General features: G+C 44.6%; 1 protein-coding gene and 1 pseudogene across 6 annotated transcripts in view; one reads left to right on the top strand and one right to left on the bottom strand.

Annotated features, from left to right (window-relative positions):
• The window catches only part of LOC119970159 (lysine-specific demethylase 4C-like), a 478393-nt gene that overhangs the window by 375607 nt on the left and 76389 nt on the right, over positions 1-26397 (bottom strand). For all 6 annotated transcript variants that reach the window (XM_038804261.1, XM_038804264.1, XM_038804265.1 and 3 more), the window contains exon 5: positions 11553-11746. In XM_038804261.1, the coding sequence (XP_038660189.1) occupies positions 11553-11746 (194 nt within the window). The remainder of the gene's footprint in view (positions 1-11552; positions 11747-26397) is intronic.
• On the top strand, positions 10381-10950 carry LOC119970528 (annotated as a pseudogene).

Here is a 26397-nt window from a genome sequence, read left to right as displayed (position 1 = left end):
GGGTGGACCAGGATAGTCTGCACCTGGCCATCGAGCCAGCGAGAGCCATCAAACTGGCTGGACGCAAACCAACACTGTCCTTGCCAAGGTGGAACATCTATTGCTGTACGATGAGCAGCATCGACAGCTACCAGGGAAGTTGAAGGCTTTCTCCTCGAAGTTCATGGAGCTGACCATAGAAAGCAGGATCCTCATGTGGGGCACGAGGGTTGTTGTTTCGGCGAAGAGCCAGGCAGTCTTGCTGAACGACCTTCACAATGGGCCCCCCGAAGTGTCCAAAATTAAGATGCTGCCGATAAGTTATGTCTAGCAGCCAGGTTTGGACACAGATATAGACGTTGGCTTAACAGTGCTCCACCAGTCGAGAGCACCAGAAGCTCTTGCGGCGGCGGCACCCTTTGGAGTGCTCCGTCCACCCTTGGGCTCCTATACAATTCGCTAGTCCATTCCTGGGTTTAATTTTTCTCATCCTGATGGATGCCCACTCTGACCAAGAACACTACTACAGGATCTATACTTCCTCAGGAAACTAAGGAAATTTGGCATGCCCACATTGATTCTTACCAATTTATACAGAACTGCTCCACATGCAGTAACTGGGGTGGCTTCTGCTGAGTCGCTAATGGGTCATAGGCTTCGTACACAACTGTGTGATTCTCCCAGGCACCAGCGCGAAGGTGTGCTGTAGCCAGAGGTGCAAGAGCATTGCTTGGTTTGACGTTGACCTCTTCAACACTTTGCACCTGACAATGTGGTGTTCGTTCATCACTTCAACAACGGTGTTAGTTGGCTCTTTGGGATTGTCATCTGTCAAACAGGACCAGTCTCTTACCATGTTCGTGTCCAGGTGCAACTAACGAGACATTTGGATCATCTTCGCGCACGAAGGTTGGTCCCTAGTGAGATTCCTCGGAAGAAACCTGTCCTGGATCCTCCTACTCGATTGCCAAAGCAGCCTGCTGTGACACCTCTGGTCTATGCCAACATGCCCGGCGTGGGTTCAGAAATGAGACGCAGATGTCCGAGGTCTCAGATGCCGATTCAACAGTTCAGCCGCAGTCGACCAATTGTCCGCCACAGTATTCCTGCTGCAGGCGCCATTCCCCTGCGAGGTATACGCCAAGCAATCCGGCGCATCAGGTACACCACAATTTCCTCGAACCAAAGAGAGTCCGATATCCTCCACCTGTTGCTCCTCTCTGGTCGTCGAGGGGGGGGTCTTTGGACTGTGGAAGAGGGGAGGGGGGATGAACGAATATAATATCCCACATGGGACTGTTATGGGAGAGGTTTTTGCAGAACCCCAAAATGTATCATGGAGTGCAACCAACCCCCACCTTTAATGGATTGTTGCGTTTGAAGCACACGGCTTGCTCCCCAGGTGTAGTATTACAATTATGGACACGTGGTTTTTAAAACAAAACAATGTTTATTCCATGAACTCAAATTAACCTTTTAAATAAACACTGGATCTCTTAACACCCCTTACTTCAAAGATAACCCCGGAAATAGTACAACACTACCCAATCCTGCCAACTGTTCCTTTACACATTCAAAAGACTTAACAAATCCTTCAAACAGAAGCACATTAGATTTATATTCAATACTGAGACCTTTTTACAATTCCGATTTCACCAAAGGATTAAGAGATAGTCCTTCATGACAGAGATTATTAGCAATGCAGCTCACAGCCACACCCAAGCTTTCTTCAAACTGAAACTAAAAACTCCCAAAAAGCAAGTGAGCTCAGCTCGCCGCCCCCCCCCCCCCCCCCCCATGACATCACTTAAATAATATGATCAGATTGATTTCTTAAAGGTACATTTCTTAAACATCCAATTCTTAAAGGCACTCTCATATGACAGGTCTTACAACGGGAGGATGAGCTCCCCTCCTGAGGGGCGGGGGAACCCCAATTAGCACTCCATAAAAGGTTGGCCATGAAGACATCAACAAGAAAGTGACAGGGTAGGGATCTACCAGGAAGTGATATATCGCTTTGTAAATAAATCAAACTTCTTTATTTTACTCAGTGTGGACTCACAGTGACCTTATTAAAGGCACTATTTTGAAGAGCAACAGGGTGCTTGCCCAGTGTCCTGGCCAATATTTACACCTCAAACCAACATCACAAAAAGCAGATTATCCAGATATCACATTGCTGTCTGTGGACGTTTGCTGAGTGCAAACTGGCTTTCTACATTACAGCAGTGGCTACACTTCAAGGCTTTACCCTTCATTGACTGTAAAGCACTTGAGACATCTGGTGGTTGAAACGTGCTGTATGCAAGTATTTCTTAGGGATGGAGAAGAAACTGTTCCAACTGTAAAGCAAGTTCTCACCGTCACAGAAAATATTGGTGCAGTTCTTTCAGCCAGTGACGAGGCCAAGGCACCCACCGCTGACCGCGTTTTCTGAAGATTAAGGGTCTCAACAGTAATGAGAGGTACTGACAAGGTGCAGAAAAGCTGAAGCCACGAACCTTTTGATGTGAGCAGTGGAAGGAACTTTCCTCAAGGTTCAGCAGCCTTCTTATAACCACTCTCAATCTTTCAAAGACTTTTACTTGGTTTTGAGTTGATATAGCGTGTAATGTAAGTAAACATGGATAAGTCTTGAAATGAATTTAAAGAGCACTTAAAACAAAATTCACAGTAAAGTGCCTTTTACAGCCAGTGTAGCCTCGTAAAATAAGTAACAATTTCTAATCTTTTAAAGACTTTCTATTGCTTTTGTGTTCGCTTTTAATAGTTTACAAGTGGTTTTGAATTGTTTATACGGTGGTTTACGAGGTGTGGAATTCATTCCAGTTTTTCAATGTGTTTATATGTCTGAACTTGATGCTCAGGGTTGGTTGGGGTTGTTCAGTAAGTTTGCTTTTTGTATAACACACAAGAAAAAGTCCTTCCCAGTATAGCTTCTGTTGTAAATCACTTCCAACCCAGGCTCTTCATCTGTGATTAAAAATTCTAGGTGTAAATTTGTGGTCAGGTTCAGGGCACATCTCCAACAGCGAGGTCAATCGATTAAAATCGCTATGGTGCCAGAGGAATAATACAGAGGGATCCGAACAGCAGATCGCTGCCCTTCGGAGATTTGAAGCTCCTGCCAAAGCACCATGCTTGTGCAGGTCTCAGGACTTCCTTTGGGTCCCGATGCTCAACAGCAGTGGATCTCAGAATATCTGCTGCCACTCCAATAGGAAGATCAATTGTATTCTTAATTGAAGATAGAAAATGCTGGAAATAGACTGCAGATCATTCAACCCACAGAGAAACAACAAACCACTGGCATACATGAAGTTACCTCCTTACACTGGAAATTGGAGGGTCATATATGACAAAAAGGAGACCAGTTGACCCCTATAGTCCTCCAGCTCCCCAAAGAGTAATCCAGTCAGTCCCACTCCCTTAACATTTTAAACAAAAGATGACAAAAACCTTTTTTTTTTTTACAAAAAGCACCCCGCCTCCCCCCCCCCCCCAAGCTATACCCCCAACGAGTAAACCTACCCCCCCAAATGATGAATTATTTAAAGTGTATTATCAACAATCAGCATGTATGATGGAACCCCTTCAATCAACCCACAAACGGTGTATTTGACCTGCTCGAAGTGCAGGAACTCCACCAAATCACCTGGACACGCCAAAGCCTTCAGCCCAACAGGCTGCACCTCAGTGCTATCAGTGAAACAAAGGCCAGGACATGTACCCCTGTCACCGCCCACAGTTCCAGCACATCGGAGACCTCAAAAATCACCGCCAGTGGGGAGGGTTGCACCCACACAATCAGGATCACCAATAAGGTGATTGGTTTAGCACACTGGGCTTTATAGCTGGCTTGTAATGCAGAACAAGGCAGCAGCGCGGGTTCAATTCCTGTACCAGCCTCCCCGAACAGGCGCCGGAATGTGGCAACTAGGGGCTTTTCACAGTAACTTCATTGAAGCCTACTTGTGACAATAAGCGATTATTATTATTGTGTCAAAAAAGGACCCCCAAAACTCCTTCAGTATGGGACACAATCAGGACATACGTGTACACTATGGGGCCCACTGCTCCAGTCTGGGACACAATCAGAACATGCGTGTACACTATGGGGCCCACGCCTCCAGTCTGGGACACAATCAGAACATGCGTGTACACTCTGGGGCCCACGCCTCCAGTCTGGGACACAATCAGAACATGCGTGTACACTATGGGGCGCACTCGAACAGCGTTTGTACCGGTCCTCCATCCCTTAAAAAAAAAGCGACTCATCCTTGCTTTCGTAAGATGCGCTCGATAAACTGCCTATAACTGAATGAGGCTTAGTCATGCGCACAATGTTGCATTCACCCTCAACACCTCATACATCCCTTCTTCCAATATCAAGCCAACTCCTCCAACCATTTCGCCTTCACCCCCTCAACTTAATCCAGCATTCCCTGCATCTCTTGCATACAATGACAAGAACCGACCTTTGTTGGGGCCAAGCAGAGCTGTATATAGGTCCATCAAAGCTTCCTAACTTTTACCTCGATTTATGAAGTCCAAAAATTCCATATTCTGTGTTAACCACTCTCTCAATAAGTCCTGAGCAAAAATCTACTCATATTTCCCTCTGTGCCTCCACTCTTCAGAATTATGCCTTTTAGTGTATATTGCTTCACCCCATCCCTCCTCCAAAAAAGCATCACCTTTTCTGTATTAAATTCAATCTGCTACTTTTCTGCCATTCTGCAATTCTACCTGTGCCCTGTTGCAGTCAATTCCCATCATCCTCAATGTTTGCCACTCAAGTTTGGTATTATCAGCAAATTTTGAAATTTGACTACGTGTTCCAAGTTCCATATCGTTGATCGATAGCAAAAAAAAAAAGTGCTCCAAGCCCTGACCCTTATGGAACAATGTACCACCTCCAGTTTTGAAAAATCACCATCTACCATGACTCGCTGCTTTTTATCCTTGGAATAACTGTTTAATCCAATCTCACACTGGCCCTCCTCTTGTATAAGCATTGATTTTTTTTTTTAACCAGTCTTAATGTGATAACTTGTCAAGTACTTTGTTAAAATCCATATCAACATTATCCACTGTCTTCCCTTCATCAAACTTGTTCATTATTTTAAAGAACACAATTAGATTAGTCAAGTGTCATCTGCCTGTTACAAATCCATGCTGGCTCTCCTTAATTAATCAACCTCTCCAAGTGCCTATTGATTCTTTCCCTAATTAAGGAATTCAAAACCTTACCTGCCCCTGATGTTCGACTAACTCAACTGTAGTATCTAGGACTGTCCTTGCACCCTTTCCTGAATCAGGGATCATATTAGCCACTCCCTAACCCTCTGGCACCTTCCCCATATCTAGGGAAGTTTGAAAAATTAAGGCAAACCCTTCCACTATCTCCACCCCCACTTCCTTTTGCAGCGCCGGCCCTAGGGTTGCTGGCGCCCCGGGCAAGCTGAACTTCGGCGCCCTTGGGGGGGGGGGGGGCGGCGAGGAGGGGCGGGGGGCGGACCCGAGGGGGGGGGGGGGGGGGGGCGGACCCGAGGGGGAGGCGGGGGGGGCGGACCTGAGGAGGGGGCGGGGGGGGGCGGACCCGAGGAGGGGGCGGGGGGGGCGGACCCGAGGAGGGGACGGGGGGGCGGACCCGAGGAGGGGGCGGGGGGGGGGCGGACCCGAGGAGGGGGCGGGGGGGGCGGACCCGAGGAGGGGGCGGGGGGGCGGACCCGAGGGGGGGCCGGGGGGGCGGACCTGAGGGGGGGGGCGGACCCGAGGGGGGGCAGACCCGAATGGGGGCCTGGGGGGGCGGACCCGAGGGGGGGGGCGGACCCGAGGGCGGGGCGGACCCGAGGGCGGAGCGGACCCGAGGGCGGAGCGGGGGGGGCGGACCCGAGGAGGGGGCGGGGGGAGCGGACCGAGCGGGGGGGGCGGGGCCACCCTGGGGGAGGGCGGCCACCGCGCATGCGCTGGTTGGCACCGGCCCAACTGCGCATGCGCGGGACCCGAGTCTGGCGCCCCCTAGCACATGGCGCCCCGGGCGACTGCCCGAGTTGCCGGTGCCTTGAGCCGGCCCTGCCCTTTTGCAACATGGGATGCAAGCCATCCGGACCAGATGACTTACCTACCTACCCTATGCATCGCCCTTTCAATTTTCACACAACTGATTGCTTTCGCTATCTCTGCTTCTACCAATATTTTGGCAAATTCCTCTTCCTGAGTAAACATCAATGCAAAGAACTCCCCAAGTATTCAAGTCTTGCCCTCCACATATCACCCTCTGACCCCTAATATGATCTACTCCACCTCTTACTACCTGCTTGCTATTTACATGCATGCTTTTTAGTCTTATTTTTCCTTACACTGTTCTGGTTTATATTTTCAATATTGGTCTGTTGTTTCAGAATTCCAATATTTGTATTTTTCCCCTTTTTTATATCATAGATATTCCAGCATTTGACTCAGTAGTGGCCCTCTTGCCTCAGGAGACCATTGGTTCCAGTCTCACACAGAAGCAAATCACCTAGGTTGACATTTCAGTGCCACTGAGGGAGCGCTGCACTGTCAAGAGCTGCTATATTTCACATGAGATCTTAAACCAAAACTGACTGTAAAGGATCCCATTGAACTTGGCAAACAAAAGTAGAGAAGCTCTCTCCACAGTCTGGCCAACATTTACTTTTCAACCAAGCCCAATGGTACAGATTAGCTAGTCACTTAATAATTATGGGACCCAGTTGTATGCAAATTGAATATATTTGATTATATCACAACAGTGACTAAACTTAGAAGTACTTCATTGGCTGGAATTTACTTTGAGCATGAAATACACTAATTGCAAGCTTCTGCACAAAACTTGGAAGTTGATGATACTATAGAGCTATAAATGTTCATCAGCAAACTTACAGATCTAATAAAAGATCCTGATTTTGATACTTTCATAGATGTAAAAAGTGATCATATGTGTATACAAGTAATAGATTAGGAACATTCACTAATGTTAACACAGTATTCAGTTCCATTCATAACTCCTCAGATAATGAAACAGCCAATGCCTGCACTGAGCAACGCTTGAACAACATTCAATCTTGGCCTGATAAATGGCAAGTAAAATGACAGTCTCCAACAAGTGAGAATCTAACAACCTCCTCTTGACATTTAACTGCATTATTGCTGAGCCCTTTTTCATTAACTTCGTGGGGGTTACCATTGACCATAAATTTAGCACAACGGCCATATAAATACAAAAGCAGCTCAAAGGATAGGAATTTTATAGCAAGATATCCATCTCCTGATTCCCCAAAGCTTGTCCACCATCTACAAAGCACAAAGCAAGAGTGTGATGGAATAGTCCTCACTTTCTCAGATAAGTGCAGCAGTCTGCACCATCTATAAGGTCCACTGCAGCCACTTATGCAGGCTTCTTCAACAGCATCTTCAATACCAGTGACCTCCACCACTTAGAAGGAAAAGGGCAGCGCTAGAATAGCACAAGCTGCAAGTTTCCTTCCAAGTCACACGCCATCCTGACTTGGAATGTTCTTTCCTCATCATTGGACCAAAATCCTGGACTCCCGCCCCAACAGCACTGTGGTGTAACTATACTAAACGGATTGCAGAAGTTCAAGAAGGTGCTCAACACTATTACTTATAGGTGGACAATAAATGCTGGCCTTGCCAGTGATCCCCACATCCCAAGAACATTTTTTTAACCTCTTATTCTTTCATTCTTTATTTCACTTGGCTTGGAATAATCTGTTACTTGTACACAACTCATTACTGCCATTTACATTTGTTAAAATCGGAACCTTCCATTAAATCTTTTAAGGATATTCTTAGGACAGTTCTTAAAGCACATACAAATAAATAATTTGAGATTCTGTATGTCTACCAAAATGTGTAATCTGGCCCACTTCAATCAAATGGCTACTTATACTAGCTGCTTATTACGTGCACAATTTTAGCTGCACATTTAAATAATTTGTGACACATCTCTAGCATAATATAAAAACAATACAACAGAGATATGTATTATCATTTCAGCTCGAGTTTATGCCAGTATCAATTATACCACTCAACGCAAAGCACATCTATCTTGGATCATATTCCTCTGACTACTGGAAGAAAGTTCTCTTTTCACACCTTTGCCTCCACGTTTTAAAAATGTGATGAATCTAAAATAGCTGACATTATGACACGGGTGAAAAGGCGTGTTATGGGCATGTAAAATTACAGTGAAATTGCCCTGCTCCTTCTATCTAATATCCATAAACCACTTTCCCATCATAGTTTCTAAAATTTGCATTATCAACACAAATTATTGATGGGGACAGATCCAAAAAGAACACAAGAAGCCATGGGATAGAAAGAAGCTCACCCTGCAAAACCCTGCAGTCACAAAAAAAGACAGGAATGTTCTTAAATCGATTCACATGCTTAGCTAGGATACTACTGGAAATATATTTTCTTCGTAATAAATAAGTGCACCACAAGTGATTCAGAGTAATGACCTAGCAAGTTTGAAATCATAAGTCAGATAGCAAGTTACTTTACATTAAACAAAAGCATGCTCATAGCTCTTACTCAAATACTCTGGCCTGACAAGCTCAGTTCAGACTGGCAAATGATGGTAACCCCAGATACAAGAGGAATTGAGGAATATTTATTTCATAAAGAGTACAGCATTTGAACTGCACAATTGAAGTACTCACGCTGTGCCACTAGGTGACACTGGAGAGATACTCAAAAAACAGCTACAAAAAAACGTGCAACAATTGCTTGCAGCAACCAACAGCATCAGCAAGAGGGACGTGGCTTTTGTGCATCATCTGATCGTGAGCTGCGAGCTGCCAGCAGCACTTCGCCTGATTGTGGGGGAGCAAATAATCAGGCAGCGGTAATATCATTTAAAAGCAGCCTTACACTTGGGAGTGCACAGCACGGTCGAAGGTGTTCCTTCTTACAGATGAGACAATAAATCAAGCCTTCATCTACCTTCTAGGGTTAGCGCAAAGGTTCATTTGGCACTACTCAAAAAGAACAAGGTAATTCTTCCCAGTGGCCTGGACAACATCTACCAATGCCTTAAGCAGATTAAAGCAAATTACTGTGGATGCTGGAATCTGAAACAAAAACAGAAAATACTGGACAATCTCAGGGCAGCACGATGGCACAGTGCAGCCTCACAGTTCCAGGATCCCCTTAGTGTCCAAAAGGATGGATGGGGATTCGGGGTTAGGGTGGAGGCATGGGCTTAAGTAGGATGTTCTTTCCAAGGACCGGTGCAGGCTCGATGGGCCGAATTGCCTTCTTCTGCATTGTAATTCTATGATTCCAAGAGAATGAGAGATTATCTCATTTGGGGGAAGCGAGTGGATATTGTGGAGGCACTGGCCATAATTTTTCAGTCTTCCTTAGATGGTAGAATTGCAAATGGTTCACCCTTGTCGAAAAATGGCGTGAAAGTCCAGTGACTACAGACCAGTCAGTTCAACTTTGATGGTGGGGAAACTTATAGAAACAATAATGCAGGAGAAAATTAATAGCCACATGGACAAATACAAGTTAATCAAGGAAAGCCAGCATGGATTTCTCAAGGGGAAATCGCGTTTAAGTACCTTGGAGTTTTTTTTTGAAGGGGTAAGAGGTTGGTGAGGGTGATGCAGTACACATAGACTTACAAAACACACTTGATACAGTGCCACACAACAGGCTAGAGCAAAGTTATAGCTCATGGAATAAAAGGGACAGTAGCAACATGGATCTAAAATTGGCTGAGTGACAGGAAACAGAGTAATTACTTTTCAGGTTGGAGGAACATTTATAGTGGAGTTACCAGAAGTCTGGGGCACTTGCTTTTCCCAAAACATTTTTATGACCTAATTCTTGGTGTAGTGGGCACAATTTTGAAATTTGTAGATATAAAACGTATATGCATTGTGAACTGTGAGTAGGATAGTGTAGAATTTCAAGTTGGTGGATTTGGTGGACAGGTGGCACATGGAGTTCAATGCAGAGACATATTAAGTGATTCATTCTAGTAAGAATAACAAAGACAATATAAAATGGGTACAATTCTAAACGGGTTGCAGTGGGACCTACGTGTATATGTTATTATGGCAGGGCAGGTTGAGAGAGCAGTTAATAAAACATATAGTATCCCAGGTTTTGTTAATAAGGGCATAGAGTACAAGAGCAAGGAGGTCATGTTGAACTTCTATAAAATACTAGTTCAAACTCAACAACCATACTGTGTCCAGTTCTGGGTGCTGCACTTTAGGAAGGATGCAAAGGCATTGGAGAGCATGTAGAAAAGATTCTTAAGAATAGTCCAGGGATGAGGAAGTTGAGCACGCACCGCGTCCTCTTGGCTCTGGCTCTGCTGCAAGCAGTGGAATGGCTCCCCATAAGGGCAAGGAAAAGAAGGAGAAGCAGGTGAGTAGCCTGGGATCCCAGGCTGAGGGGGAGAATGTTTTTGGAGTTTGCCACATCTTTGCTTCCTTCAATTATACTTTTGTTAATGTAACACACCTGTCCTGTCCCCGGCAAGGAAACCACCTGCCGTGTCACTGGGGGTATGAAGGTGAAGGCAGACAGAGACGAGTCCTCCCCCTACGCTGCCATGCTGGCTACTCAGGACATCTCTCAGAGATTCAAGAAGTTGTACATCACTGCACTACAAATCAAACTGCATGCCACTGGAGGCAACAGGACTAAGGTCCCTGGACCCAGTGCCCAATCAGCCCCGAGAGCCCTGGCTCTATCTGGGATGCATATTGGCCGGATCAAGAATGTTACTCCCATTCTGTCAGAAGCACTGGCAGAAAGGGAGGTCGCCGGTTTTCTGTATGTGCCAGCATAACTAGTAAAAGAGTTCTGCTGAAAAAAAACATGTGCAACTACAGAACTCATTCTTCCACCCCCTCCACCCAATCGCTCACATTGACCCCCAAACGCCTCCCTTGACCTCCCCCCCTCTCCCCAACTAACCAAGCTGACTGAACTAGTTCTCCAATGACCCGTCCCACACCCGACTACCCCAGATAAACCAGACCAATCCTCCCAATCTACTTGCCACTTCACCCACCTTCTACCCTGCCCATTCATCCAATCACCAATTCACCAACGTTCCTCCATTTATAAACATTCACACTGGATCACAAACTTACCATACGGCAGCTAGTATTGTAAAAATGGGTGTTTCGTTTCTTTTTTCCCCAATGCTACAACATTGAAGTGCTCATCGGGACATTGCGCTCTGCATTTCTGGAGAAGCCAAGCTTGGAAGACTCAGCAAGAAATGCAAAGCATCATCGAGGCGTGGAAAAGTGCAAGCAGATTGCAATCACAAAATGATTGCCACTCTGCAGAAGATCCAGACCATTGTTTCTCCTCAACCATATGAGGTACCATCTTATTATAGAAAGTGCAGGCTGTGGATCATTCATTGTATGAGTTTGTTTCTAGTCAGTGTATTTTTCAGGAGTGGGGGAAAATACACATTGCCAGTCCTCAAATATATAGCAGAAAGAAATAAAACATCAATGCAACATAGTCATTATACCTACCAAGATTTCGGCTCTCCAAAATGTAGATAATTAATGCTGTACAGATCCATATCTTCAGTATGCCAAGCAAAAGTTGTTTTCCACATGCCGAAGTATAAATACGGTGTGTTCACACCTTCGATAGCAATGCCGCTTTCTTCTGCTACCACGTCCAAAATTGTATTCAAACGGCTGATATTCCATTCGTCAATATCCTAGGAAATAATTACATTTCAAATTAATCAAATGGATAGTACAACTATTTAGTGCACCCAAAGAAATGGAACCTACACTTTACACTGGTTTGATTCTCGTAATGAAGGGGGGCCAAAACCCAGTCTGAATATTTTGCCAGGATAAATATATCTGAAATTTTCAAAAGTCAACACCTTATTAAGTTTTGTTAGACCTGCGGTTGTATAGCAAATGCACATCACTTGCCAAATTACAACCAGTTCCAAGTCAAGCCAAAGCCAAAGCTTGACTGGACTTTTTAGGTATTGTGCTCAAGTCAGTGGTTAACTGCAGTCAACAACAATTCAGTGTAGAAACAATGCACCAGGAAATAAAGTTAGGGAAGCTGCCTTTGCTGGTCATGTGAAGGGGCATAATCTGGTTCCCAGCTACCAAAAGAGAGAAGAACGAGGAAGTAAAGATGCATACCACATAAAGCACAAATATCCAGCGGCACGGGGTAATGAGGGGGATAGAATACTGTAGATCTGAATCAAAGTTGAAACGGCAGTGTGCAACTCATGGCCCCAAATCTGTAGATTGCACCAACTGCTTATTCTAAATGAATTGGCAATGAGCCTTGCATTTGGCTGTGCAATACAGGTATTATCATGACACCTTGAAGCAAAAGCTTATGAGTACAAAACAAAATGGGAACAGCTCCAGCAGTAGAACATAGAACAGTACAGCACAGAACAGGCCCTTCGGCCCTCAATGTTGTGCCGAGCCATGATCACCCTACTCAAACCCACGTATCCACCCATACCCGTAACCCAACAACCCCCCCTTAACCTTACTTTTATTAGGACACTACGGGCAATTTAGCATGGCCAATCCACCTAACTCGCACATCTTTGGACTGTGGGAGGAAATCGGAGCACCCGGAGGAAACCCACGCACACAGGGGGAGGACGTGCAGACTCCACACAGACAGTGACCCAGCCGGGAATCGAACCTGGGACCCTGGAGCTGTGAAGCATTTATGCTAACCACCATGCTACCCTGCTGCCCCGAATGTAGTGTAGCAGTATACAGTACTGCAGTACAGTACCCCGAATACAGTAGCTGTAGTGGCTCGTATTCAATAAGGTTTAGATGATCCCCACAGTTAATTTTCTTCTGCTTTGTGCACACGCTACAATAAAATTGCTTTTTTTTTTCTACAGAGATTAACCCAAAGCCATTTTTAAGCATTCCAGCAACAATGGCAAAACCAGAAAATGTTAAAGAGGCATTTCCTGTCAAAGTATAGTTCACCACTTAAGTATGTTCTTTGATAGCTTAAAGATAGAATAAAACTTTTTGGAAGTTGCTTGACATTTGGATCTATACCTCCATTTACATTCTACATCATTTCAAGTCATCACCCTCTTCCCCCAAAATCGAGGGGAATTTACTCAGCTGGAACGTGCGTCAGCTATCTATTGGATTTCCATCTTCAATTTACATTGAATATTAAGTACAGATGGCTCAGCTAGCAAAAGTTAGTTCTGATGCGAAACCAAAGAATCAGTTAAATATCAGTAAACAAGTGATTCATTTTAACCAGCATTTCTCAAACTAGGTTCTTGCCAATCCTGGGGTTCTGTGGAACTCACCCAGAAGGTAGGTCTCAGTAGGTTTGGCCATTTTAAATTTGAGAAAGGCTGGCCTTCCAACTTGCCCAATCAAAAGCGGTTTTCAAACTGCGTTGCCTGGTGATAGGTGTACTGGTCAACCTATCAGCAGCCAATGCACTGAGAAGCCAGCCTTCGTTTGGACGAGCTGGAAATAAAGGCAAAGTCAGTCATCAGCAAAGTCAGGACAAAAGCGGCTGGACAGTGGAGCGAGGTAGGCCACAGCCATGAGGAGGAAGCGGAGGGCAAAGGGCATGGAGTGAGTGTGAATGCTTGAATGTAAGAAAGAGAAGTGAGTGAGTGAGTGTTTGAACGTGAGAAAGAGAAGTGAGTGAGTGTGAGTGAGAATGAGTGAATGAGAATGAATGAGTGAGAATGAGTGAGTGAAAATACAGAATGTTGCTGTCGCAGCTCTGCAGTTTGGAGATCAGAATAATTTAGTGGCATCAGGTTTAGCTCAAATGATGAGATTTCAAGAGTATTGCCGACAAATACACCCACCCCACACTGGCACAGGAACGGGTATTATTCCCTGGAACTACATAGCACAGAAGAAAACAAATCAACTCATCATGCCTGTGACAGCTCTACGAAAGAGCTATGTAATTAATCCCACTTTCCTGCTCCCTTGGTTGCAGAAATTGCTCCCTTTCAAGTATTTATTTGATTCCCTTCTGAAATTTGCCTCTCAGGCAGTATGTTCCAGACCAGAACAATTCACTGCCTTAAAAAAATCCAATCTCTCCGGATTCTTTTACCATAAAAGCTATGTCATCAATACTTCAATCAAAGCCGTAGCTAACTCCATCTCACTTTGCATTAAAACAGGGGATTGCAACACACCTAACATTACTGTGCATGAAACATGAAATTCAAAAGGTTTGCAGCATATTGGATGCTGCTAACTCAGATTAGGGTTATCACAAAGATATTTTGCGGTATAATGTCTAACAGACATTTGTTTTCCAATCTTTGCTTCTTAGGTCAAGTCTATTTTACTGAACTCCAATTAGTTATTCATTTTTTGTTCTCTGTACAGTACACAACTTTTTCTTTTCTCCAATTATAACATAACTTTTCTTTTCTGAATCACAATTCAGCAAAAAGAACTTCCTTTATTATGTAATTGACTTGACAATTCCTCATCCACTTCACTACACACCCCAAAAAAACACCCATAAACGTCTCCATTCTCCTTCCACAATTGACGGGACATGAACATTCTTGAATCTCGGTACATGCGCTCCCATACTTCATGATCCCAACCTAGCCACAGTTCCATATTCAAAAATTTCCCGATGCTGAACAATATATCTCAAGCCCAGCACAGGAGGCGGTCTATTGGATTTGACACAATTCTCAAAAGGTGACCGTCACTGCAACTCTAACATGTGCACTAAGTAATGAATTTCCTCCTCATCTAAAAATGCCAATACAATCAGGTTCAGGACAGTCACATCCTATGTAATCAGTGCTTCAATATTTAAATGTTGTATTGTTTGAAATTGTGTTTTAAATAATATTATCAAAATGGGATAAAGTCGACTTCAAAGGGGCGGAATGCAGAGGTTAGCACTGCTGCCTCATGACACCAAGGACCCATGTTTGATCCCGGGTCACTGTCCATGTGGAGTTTGCACATTCTCTCCATGTCTGCGTGGGTATCACCCTCAACCCGCTATGCTAAATTGGCCATTAATTGGAATTTTTTTTTAAAGTTGACATCTAATAAAGGAAAAGATTACATAAGCATTTAAAGAAAGCAGTGTTCATTGTATGAACTAAGCACTAGTTGAGAACTCAGCTCATATCCCTGATTGCTGTGCACAATCATTTTTTTTTTAATTTGTGCACAGGTATGGATGATCCTGAGAAGCTAGTGTTTATGCCTGAGGGCTTCAAGAGTCAGCTACAGTGTAGGCCTGGAGTCACATATAGGTGAAATCCTTTGCCAAATGGCATTGCAAAATTGGGTGGTTTAACAAAATAGGAAATTTTCATGGTCATTATCTGATGCAAACAAATTACCAAATCTACTGAATTTAGTTTAATAATCTGCAATTGGATGATTTGAACCCTCGGTTACTAGCCCAGCATCAAAGCCATTAGGCTACCATACGCACACAGTCCTGGGTCAGGGTCACTAGGGAAGGATAGCTGCAAAGAGTACCCATCGCTGGGGTTCAAGAGGTGGAGCATTTTCCATAGAGATGTTTTTTTGTCATTAGGTTCTAGGCCATGAACTCCAGATAAAAGCAAGGTCATTCGCATGTTAAAAAGGGAGCACAAGGAAGGCCAATTTCTTGTGCTAATAAAGAAAGTAACTACATTTTAAAATTTTAGAAGTCGATAGGTCTGCCTTAGCACATCTGGAATTGCTTCCTTTTATTTCAGAATCCTACTATTTGTTAATCAGCGTTATAGCTGTACATTCAGATCTTGATCACTCTCCTTTAATGAAAACATAAATTTACCTCGGATCTTTATAAAAGGGAAGTGTCAGTCTATGTTTCACAGAGACACAAGAGAAAACTAGATGCAAAGGAGATATTAGGTTAAGATGACCAAAAACTCGAAGAACGGTCATAAAAGGAGAGAGAAGTGGACAAGTTTATGGAAGGAATTTCAGAACATGGACCCGAGACTATTCAAAGCAAACCTGCAACCGGGTAGGAGAAGACTGTAGAAGAATTTAAACACAATCACGAGAATTGTAAAATCGAGACATTGCGAGACCAATAGCCAATCGCAGGCCAGACGGTTGTCAATTTTAGACTAAACTATTCAAACAAATAAATTATTCCAGCAGAACTAAGAAAGGCCAAGGTAAAGGCAAAAGCAAAAGTGGATGATGTTAGAAGTGGAAAATCAGGTGGTCTTTGTGATGGAACGGAACTGGTCAGAAGCTCAGTTCAGTTCAAATAGCGTTCAAGAAAGATCTGGTCCCATCTGAGGAGACAGTCAGGCAAGACCACTGAATTAGTTGCAACGGTTGGCTTATGGTATGGCCAACAATGACCTCAGTCATTCTAACTTTTAGCTGGAACAAATTGCGACTGTTCAAAGAATGCTGCTGGACATGCAGTCAGAGAGCAAAGAGACAGTGGAGGGTTGAGTCAAGTATTGGTGGAATAAAGCTTGGTATCACAGAATACCACGTGCATGCAAGCTGACCTCATGGATGCAGACATCGTCACCAAGGGTGATCCACGCTGGCAAGGAAGAGGACTGACATGAACAGATTTGAGATTAGAGTACAGGAGTGAATGGTGAAGATGTTCTTGATGGATAAAAGCGCCATCAGTCCATTCCCAATTTTTAATACCACCATTTAATTCCTCGTCATAAAAGTGTAAATTAACTGCTGAACCATTCATTTCAGCTCCTTTGAAGTTTTATTTTTATACTGTGCTTAGTGTCATGCCAGTGTCACTGGTTCCCATTACATGGATCTCATGTAGCTGCAGAAAAGCAAAGTAAACCCAATAGATTTGACAAGACCAGTAGCAGGTACGCCACATTTAAAAAGTACTTCATATATTTGATTTACTTGCACCTCTTTCAATTTACTGTACTGTATTTACTGCTCGTAACACACGCTTCTTTTACACTGGACAGACTAAATGCAGATTAGGTGACCACTTTGTGAAGCAGCTCTGAGTTTGCAGGTATGACCGGAGCTTACAATCGCCTGTCATTTTAATTCTCTGCTCCACTCCCACTTCCGATCTCCTAGACTGGTCCACTGAAGCTCGAGGAACAGCAGTTCATCTTTTCATCCCCCAGTCTGATCACAAGTACAACTCATGGGAGGTACAGTTCCAACTACAATATCCAGAGTACCGTCAAAGAAAACCAGTAAAAATAAATGGTTTCTGAGATAGCTTTTCTAACACAGTATGTAGATTGTCCGACCAGAGGGGAGGCCATATTGGATTTGGTATTTGGTCATGAACCAGGGCAGGTGATAGATTTGTTAGTGGGGGAGCATTTTGGAGGTAGTGACCACAATTCTGTGACTTTCGCTTTAGTAATGGAGAGGGATAGGTGCATGCAACAGGGCAAGGTTTACAATTGGGGGATGGGTAAATAAAATGCTGTCAGACAAGAATTGAAGTGCATAAGTTGGGAACATAGGCTGTCAGGGAAGGACACAAGTGAAATGTGGAACTTGTTCAAGGAACAGGTACTGTGTGTCTTTGATATGTATGTCCCTGTCAGGCAGAGAAGAGATGGTTGAGTGAGGGAACCATGGTTGACAAGAGAGGTTGAATGTCTTGTTAAGAGGAAGAAGGAGACTTATGTAAGGCTGAGGAAACAAGGTTCAGACAGGGCGCTGGAGGGATACAAGATAGCCAGGAGGGAACTGAAGAAGGGGATTAGGAGAGCTAAGAGAGGGCGGGTAGGATCAAGGAAAACCCCAAGGCCTTTTACACATATGTGAGAAATATGAGAATGACTAGAGCGAGGGTAGGTCCGATCAAGGACAGTAGCGGGAGATTGTGTATTGAGTCTGAAGAGATAGGAGAGGTCTTGAACGAGTACTTTTCTTCAGTATTTACAAACAAGAGGGGCCATATTGTTGAAGAGGACAGTGTGAAACAGACTGGTAAGCTCGAGGAGATAATTGTTAGGAAGGAAGATGTGTTGGGCGTTTTGAAAAACTTGAGGATAGACAAGTCCCCCGGGCCTGATGGGATAGATCCAAGGATTCTATGGGAAGCAAGAAATGAAATTGCAGAGCCATTGGCAATGATCTATTCGTCCTCACTGACAACAGGGGTGGAACCAGGGGATTAGAGAGTGGTGAATGTCGTGCCCCTGTTCAAAAAAGGGAAAAGGGATAACCCTGGGAATTACAGGCCAGTTAGTCTTACTTCGGTGGTAGGCAAAGTAATGGAAAGGGTACTGAGGAATAGGATTTTTGAGCATCTGGAAAGACATTGTTTGATTAGGGATAGTCAGCACGGATTTGTGAGGGGCAGGTCTTGCCTTACAAGTCTTATCGACTTCTTTGAGGAGGTGACCAAGCATGTGGATGAAGGTAAAGCAGTGGATGTTGTGTACATGGATTTTAGTAAGGCATTTGATAAGGTTCCCCATGGTAGGCTTATGCAGAAAGTAAGGAGGCATGGGATAGTGGGAAATTTGGCCAGTTGGATATCGAACTGGCTAACCGATAGAAGTCAGAGAGTGGTGGTGGATGGCAAATATTCAGCCTGGAGCCCAGTTACCAGTGGCGTACCGCAGGGATCAGTTCTGGGTCCTCTGCTGTTTGTGATTTTCATTAATGACTTGGATGAGGGAGTTGAAGGGTGGGTCAGTAAATTTGCAGATGATACGAAGATTGGTGGAGTTGTGGATAGTGAGGAGGGCTGTTGTCGGCTGCAAAGAGACATAGATAGGATGCAGAGCTGGGCTGAGAAGTGGCAGATGGAGTTTAACCCTGACAAGTGTGAGGTTGTCCATTTTGGAAGGACAAATATGAATGCGGAATATACAGGGTTAACGGTAGGGTTCTTGGCAATGTAGAGGAGCAGAGAGATCTTGGGGTCTATGTTCATAGATCTTTGAAAGTTGCCACTCAAGTGGATAGAGCTTTGAAGAAGGCCTATGGTATGCTAGCGTTTATTAGCAGAGTGATTTGAATTTAAGAGCTGCGAGGTGATGATGCAGCTGTACGAAACCTTGGTACGGCCACATTTGGAGTACTGTGTGCAATTCTGGTCACCTCATTTTAGGAAGGATGTGGAAGCTTTGGAAAAGGTGCAAAGGAGATTTACCAGGATGTTGCCTGGAATGGAGAGTAGGTCTTATGAGGAAAGATTGAGGGTGCTAGGCCTTTTCTCATTAGAACGGAGAAGGATGAGGGGCAACTTGATAGAGGTTTATAAGATGATATGGGGAATAGATAGAGTAGACAGTCAGAGACCTTTTCCCCGGGTGGGACAAACCATTACAATGGGACATAAATTTAAGGTAAATGGTGGAAGATATCGGGGGGATGTCAGAGGTAGGTTCTTTACCCAGAGAGTAGTGGGGGCATGGAATGTACTGCCTGTGGAAGTAGTTGAGTCGGAAACGTTAGGGACTTTCAAGCGGCTATTGGATAGGTACATGGATTATGGTAGAATAATGGAGTGTAGATTAATTTGTTCTTAAGGGCAGCACGGTTGCATTGTGGATAGCACAATTGCTTCACAGCTCCAGGGTCCCAGGTTCGATTTCGGCTTGCGTCACTGTCTGTGTGGAGTCTGCACATCCTCCCCGTGTGTGCGTGGGTTTCCTCCGGGTGCTCTGGTTTCCTCCCACAGTCCAAAGATATGCAGGTTGGGTGGATTGGCCATGATAAATTGCCCTTAGTGTCCAAAATTCTATGATCTATGATTAACCTAGGACAAAAGTTCGGCACAACATCGTGGGCCAAAGGGCCTGTTCTGTGCTGTATTTCTCTATGTTCTTTCTATGTTCTATAGTGAGAGGGACACGGTTGTTTGCCATATTCAAATGTTCCATTTGGAAAAGAAGAGGAACATCAATATAGCAAATAATTAGCAAATCTATCCGACATCAGAAGGGTCTATAACCAGACAGCATCATCAGGGTGGATTTACAATGAAACACACCATGCCTTGGCACAGAGCACCGACTAACGGGTTGATCCTGCAGCCGGCTGGCTGCCCTGTAGTACCACTGGGCCCAGTACTAGAACACTTAGTCAGCTCAGCTAGAATGTACATCAACATGGCCAGACAATTGGCAGGGCATCCAGAGGCTGATTACTCCCTGCATTTTCTGCTGATAGCAAATGCAGAGTGAAATCCGACTCGGGTTGGATGAGAACCAAAGAGCGGGAAGGTAAGTAACAGTTGGCAACAGGCGTGAGTGTGACCACGAGGGTGTGGCATAGCGATTAGCCACGGCAAAGGAAGCCCAGGTTTGTGCCAAATGGAACACTGAGTTGCATGCAGGGAAAATTGGACAATGTCAGAAAGGCAAGCAGGTTGCAGAACCTCTCTGTGGATTCTGTCTGTGAAGAAACCAGACAGCAGAGAAACTAGCAAGTTTGCATACTAATTAAGCGATTCCCGGGCACAATGGACACAACAATTAGCTGCAATAGAAACATTCTATAGCAGGTCAGACTTCTCGCGCCAACGGGGCCTGAAACAAAAGGACACAAACATGTTAGAAAGAACCGCCCTGCGATCGAGGAACAGCCTCAGTATTGGGGGATTCGTATCAATCGATTGGGATGAGACCCAATCGATTGCCAGTGAGTTAGGGGTCCGCCCAAAAGGGCGCAAAGCCACTGGGACCTATAAAAGTCAGGTCCCAAGACTAATTCGATCTCTTAGCCGGCCCTCCCAGCAGAACACCTTTGCAGCAGCTCTCTAAGAACTTGAACGTGAGGAGAGGCCTGGCCAATTGCTACACCGACAAGTAAGTGTCATACAACGCCCGCTACGAGAAGAGACACTCCTGACCCCTTTAGTCCACACCAACTGGAAGTCTGCGGATCCAGGACAAAGCAAGAGGCCATTGTTCCCTGATCCGGCAGTTCCCTTATTTCAGATAAGTATTGGCCTAGTAGTGGTAGGAACAGTTTAGTCTTAGTATTATATGCATGAGTAGTAAATAACTGTGTAATACTAAACGTGTCTTGTTTGAACTTACTAACTGGTGTATTGAGTCATTGATCTGAACTTGAACTTCGTGGCGGTATCATAAAGATACCTGCCGACTCTAGAGCTTAGGAATAAAACAGAGCCAATTGAGTGTAAAGCACACTCACCCAGAATGAGCACACAATGCCCCTTGGCCAACACAGCGGGGAAGAAAAGCAGATGTTTGCGCCAGCAGCAGGCCGGACCGCCCCTCCCCCACGTCCTCCCCAAGGCTAGCAACAGGCACATGAGGCCCGGAGGTGAGGGAGAGGCGCAGCAGCCATGACAAAGATACAGTTCAGGCATGGCATACGGCCTCAAGGACCCCAGCTGGGCGAGGTGAGAATAGGAGAATGAGGGGTTTGGGGAGGGGAAGGGGGGGGGGGGGGTGATTAATAGGATGCGTGGTGGTGGGGGTGAGATAAAAAAGTGTGAGAGCATGAGGGGAAGGAGTGTGTGCAAGAGGGTCGGGTTGCAGGGAGGGAGAGTGTGGGAGGAGGGGGTTGCGTGTAGGGAAGGCATGTGAGGGATTTGAGGGGAGAGGAATGTTTGTGTTATTTGAAATCCATGATCTGAATCACAGCTTCATAGCTAAAAAATTAATCCCATTTTTGCAGAGCCTGAACCTGATAAAGAAAAGTGGGATTCACTGTGCAGACGCCTGATTTTTCAGACGCTTTATTAACTGCCTAAAATCAAGATCAGTTTTTTTAGCAACATGAAGTGACATTATCTTCTGTGGGACAAACTGTGAGAGGATGTGGCGAGTCATCATTGTAAAAATCGAAAAGGTAATTTTTTTTTAAAATAATTTTTATTGAAATTTTTCGATACAAACATTTACCCCTACTACATTTTAAATTATAACACAACAATTCCCCCCTGGAAAATCCTCCCCACGCCCTCCCCCGCGCGCACCCCCCCCACCCTCCCCCCCCCCCCCCCCCCCGCGCTACCAGTCTAGCAACCAAACCGTTTTTCCCTTTCTACCGATGGCCTCGGGCAGTCATTGCCCGCGACCCCCCGCTGACGTGCTCCCTTCGTTGCTATCCCCCCCTCCCTTCCCCCCCCCCCCCCCCCCCTTTCTCCCCGGGTTGCTGCTGTTTCGGCCTCCAGTTCCTATCTCTGATCCAGAAAGTCAAGGAAGGGCTGCCACCGCCGGAAGAACCCCTGTACCGACCCTCTCAGGGCGAATTTGATTCTTTCCAATTGGATGAAGCTTGCCATGTCGTTTAACCAGGTGTTAACACTTGGTGGCCTTGTGTCCCTCCACTGAATCAAGATCCTTCTCCGAGCTACCAAGGACGCAAAGGCCAATATTCCGGCCTCCCTCGCCTCCTGTACCCCCGGCTCCACCCCAACCCCAAAAATCGCTAGCCCCCACCCTGGTTTGACCCTGGTTCCCACCACTCTCGATACCGTCCCCGCCACCCCCTCCCAGAACTCTTCCAGTGCCGGACACATCCAGAACATATGTACATGGTTCGCAGGGCTTCCCGAACACCTAACACACCTGTCCTCACCCCCGAAGAACCGACTCATTCTAGTCCCCGTCATATGGGCTCTGTGCAGCACCTTAAATTGGATGAGGCCCAACCTTGCGCACGACGACGACGAATTGACCCTCTCTAAGGCATCCGCCCATGTCCCATCTTCTATCTGCTCTCCCAGCTCCGCTTCCCACTTGTCTTTCAGCTCCTCTATCGATACCTCCTCCACCTCCTGCATTATTTTGTAGATGTCCGAGACCTTCCCTTCTCCGACCCAGGCCCTTGACAGCACCCTATCACTCACCCCTCTATCGGGAAGCAAGGGAAATCCTTCCACCTGTCGTCTGGCAAATGCCTTCACCTGCAGGTATCTAAACGTGTTCCCCGGGGGGAGCTCAAATTTCTCCTCCAGCTCTCCCAGGCTCGCAAACCTCCCCTCTATGAACATGTCCCTCAGTTGCCTGATGCCCGCCCTGTGCCAGCTCTGGAATCCCCCGCCAGTGTTCCCCGGGACAAATCTGTGGTGAAAAGGTAATTTTTTTAGCCTGCCTTGAATATCTCAGTAAATTTGCTGAGCTTCTCTTCTATATAAATATATATATTTTATTCTGTGTACATAACTGTAAATATACGTTGTTCAAAAACTCAATAAAAAATATTTATTAAAAAAAATTTGCTGAGCTTCTCAAAAGAGCATTTGAAAAGTTAATCAATATTGTAGCTGAGAAGACCAACATTTTAACGCATCAAACCTACGATGATGTCATCACTATAATGGCAGAGCGGCTCAGAAATTAATTCACTAATGAAGTAAAAGATGCCAAATACTATTCCATAATAGATTCAACACCAAATGCAAGTCATATGAATCAATTAATATCAATTTTGATATGTATCCAACGATTGTGTAGTTGTAAAGCGGTTCCTTTGTTATGTCCAGTCTTCCGAAAGTCTGGAGACAACTGTTTTGGAAATCATTGCAAAGTTAAATGTGGACATCAAAAATTGTCATGGCGAGAGTCAATAATGCTGTAAATGTCAGGAAAATATTCAGGTCCACAAGCAATACTCAACAATGCAAACCTGCGCATTATTCATCCCATGTTACAGTCACTCTTTGAACGTAATCAACAAAATTGCAGCTGAATCCTGTGAGGGAGTTGGACATTTTCTTTTAAACTTTGTTCAAAATGTGTATGCCTTTTTTTGGTTTCCACAAATCGGAGGAACATGTTGCAGTCACGCTTGGGGCAGGCAAATGAAAAACATTTGAGTCAAAAGAATTTGTCACACCAGGTGGTCTGACTTGCAGAAGCTGTTTTGGCTTTGAAAATGAACTTTACTGCTATAAAGGAAACCTTATTGGGCATGGCCGCATCAAATTCAGAAGAACATATGAAAACTGAAGCAAAATCCTTAGGGGAGAAGTTTGAAAAGTATGACATTGCTGTTTTTACTCTTTTGTGGAACCGTTTACTTCAAGAATTAATGCCATCAGCAAATCATTATAAAATATTGATACAAATTTATTGAATGCTGCACTGTTAGCCTCAGTTAAACATTTGTCATGGACATTCAAAATGACTACAGCTTCGAAGCAGAGGCACTAACATGAACAAAAAATATAAGTTCCTCTGAAATATCTGATGCGATGTGTACAAGACGCAGGAAATTATTTTTGATGAAATGCGAGTCAATTAAATCTATTTAAAAAGGAAATAAAAGATCATTGTTGAGACCGTCAGTGTTATTTGTGACACAATAATGGTGCAATTGCAGAGTAAAAATTAACCCCTGAAGAAAACTGCTGTGTGCTTTTGACTGCTTTTTGACAGTGGTATGGACAAAAATGCTAAAAGCCACAGCAGGAAGTGAATTCTATCGGGAGAACAGACACAAATCGTTTTGAAGATGGAGTGAAACAATTCATTCATTTTATCGATAATGAGCTCCGTGCTTTGAGATCACCAGTTGATTTGTACAGTCTTGTACGTGATGGTTTGCAGGCGACCTTTCCAAATGTGGAAACCATTCTGAAAATAGTTTTTTAACAATACCGGTCACAAATGCTTCTGTGAACGTTCAGTGATATGGACAAATGAAAGTGTGCCTTTAAAAGATATTACCTACAATGATGTAATTGATGATTTTGTTAAGAAAAAGTTTAGATCCCAACAAGGGAGGAAGCAAGAAAATCTTAAAAATCTGTCCCTCTTCCATATTCTAATTTTTTTTTCAAAATGCACCATTGCTGGGCTTATATAATGACTAAAGCTGGTCAGATGCTGATAGTCCTCACCAGCATTGCTCTCAAAACTGGCCTTCAGAAAGTCTCCAGAATAAAGAGCGGTATCCTGCTGGGCAAAGCCGCCGATATTGAACTTGGACTCCACTTATGTGAATCTATGGTAATAACTTCTTTGATTTTGTGAGAGGAAGTTAACTTCTATTTTTAAAACTGAATGCGACTCTGTGACATAAACTGACCGGCAGGGTATTGTAGCCATCTGGGATGGCCACTTACAACCAGGAACAGAGAAGCTCGCAAAGCATGGCGGGTAAAATGGACAGAGCAAGATTCAGGCAGGCTCAGAGCCTGAAATGTATATTTGCAAGTGAGGAATTCAGACGGTATCGAAAGTCCGACCAATTAGCATTTCGATGGACCGGTTAGCATTTGATGGCCCATCTCCACCAAGACAAAGGACTGGTACTCGAGCGACCGGTACAGTCCCAGACATTTCGGCGCCACTCTCTGTGCTAGGGAAGCGTAAACAACAGGGTCAGTGACCGCTTTGAACACACCCAGCCATCCAGGCACCCGCCAATTTATTGGTTCGAAATCGAACACAGTGATCGGAGATCACCCAATTTGTGGGGTCCAAACTGAAGGACCGCCCAAAAGAGCGTGAAAAACTCCAAGCATAAGAATAGAGTCCATCATGTGTTCGTCCTCTTTTGGACCTGGCACCCCGGCAACGACCATCTCCAAGCGCAGCACCACCAGAAGCAAGTCCAAGTTCAACGCCCGCTACCAGCCAGATGAGCCTAGCTGAGCAGCAGTTACTTCTACAGACTCGATAGATCCAGAATCGATCAGCGGCCACTGTTCCTCTGACCTAAGCCGGGTGCCTGAAGTTAAGTACAGGTTGTCTTAGTCGATAGGTGTAGTTAACTAGTAGTGTTCATGTTGCATGACTAATTGTGTGCGTAAATAAAGTACCCTTGACCTTGAACTAACTAACTGGTGTTTGGCCTTTGATCGATAGCCGGTTGAACCCTGTGGTGGTATCATTTGATACCTGGCGACTCTGAGCATTAGAATATAGGTATCAAAAGAAAGGGGGGCAATCTCACTGATTGCCATAGTTACAGCAGAGCCACAGAAAAGGCAACAGTATGCATCTTGATGATTGGAGTTTTTGTTCCCGCACTGGCCCATTCTGAACAAATTCAACTTGTGATGCATTAATCTTTTTAAATAAAGAGTTGCTCGGCAATGTATTTAGTGGTAGAGGTCTGTATTACAGCGACGTCAGTGACTGATTTTTCCATCTCGTTGTTCATCAGTAATTTCCATGTTTGCTCGCCTCGAAACTCACATCGCAATATTAGCAGTCTTTACCATCATTCTGACAACAGGTGAGCTTGGATTTCAGCAAGACGATTATTCATACAGGCATGTTTTTACAAGTGAAAAGTGAAAAGGATACAAGTGGCAGGATTTTTTTTAATACACAGAATTACATACTGATTAAAACACTGAAATTGGCCATACAGTCCAATCCATCTGTTAGTGTTTATCCTTCTTATGACCAGTGGTCCTGATCTATATGTCCACCATGCTCCTGAATGATTA

Source organism: Scyliorhinus canicula, chromosome 8 (assembly GCF_902713615.1).
Source record: "Scyliorhinus canicula chromosome 8, sScyCan1.1, whole genome shotgun sequence".
Taxonomy (NCBI): Eukaryota; Metazoa; Chordata; class Chondrichthyes; order Carcharhiniformes; family Scyliorhinidae; genus Scyliorhinus; species Scyliorhinus canicula.
Note: the sequence above shows the minus strand (reverse complement) of the source record. Positions and strands in the feature narration are given on the sequence as shown.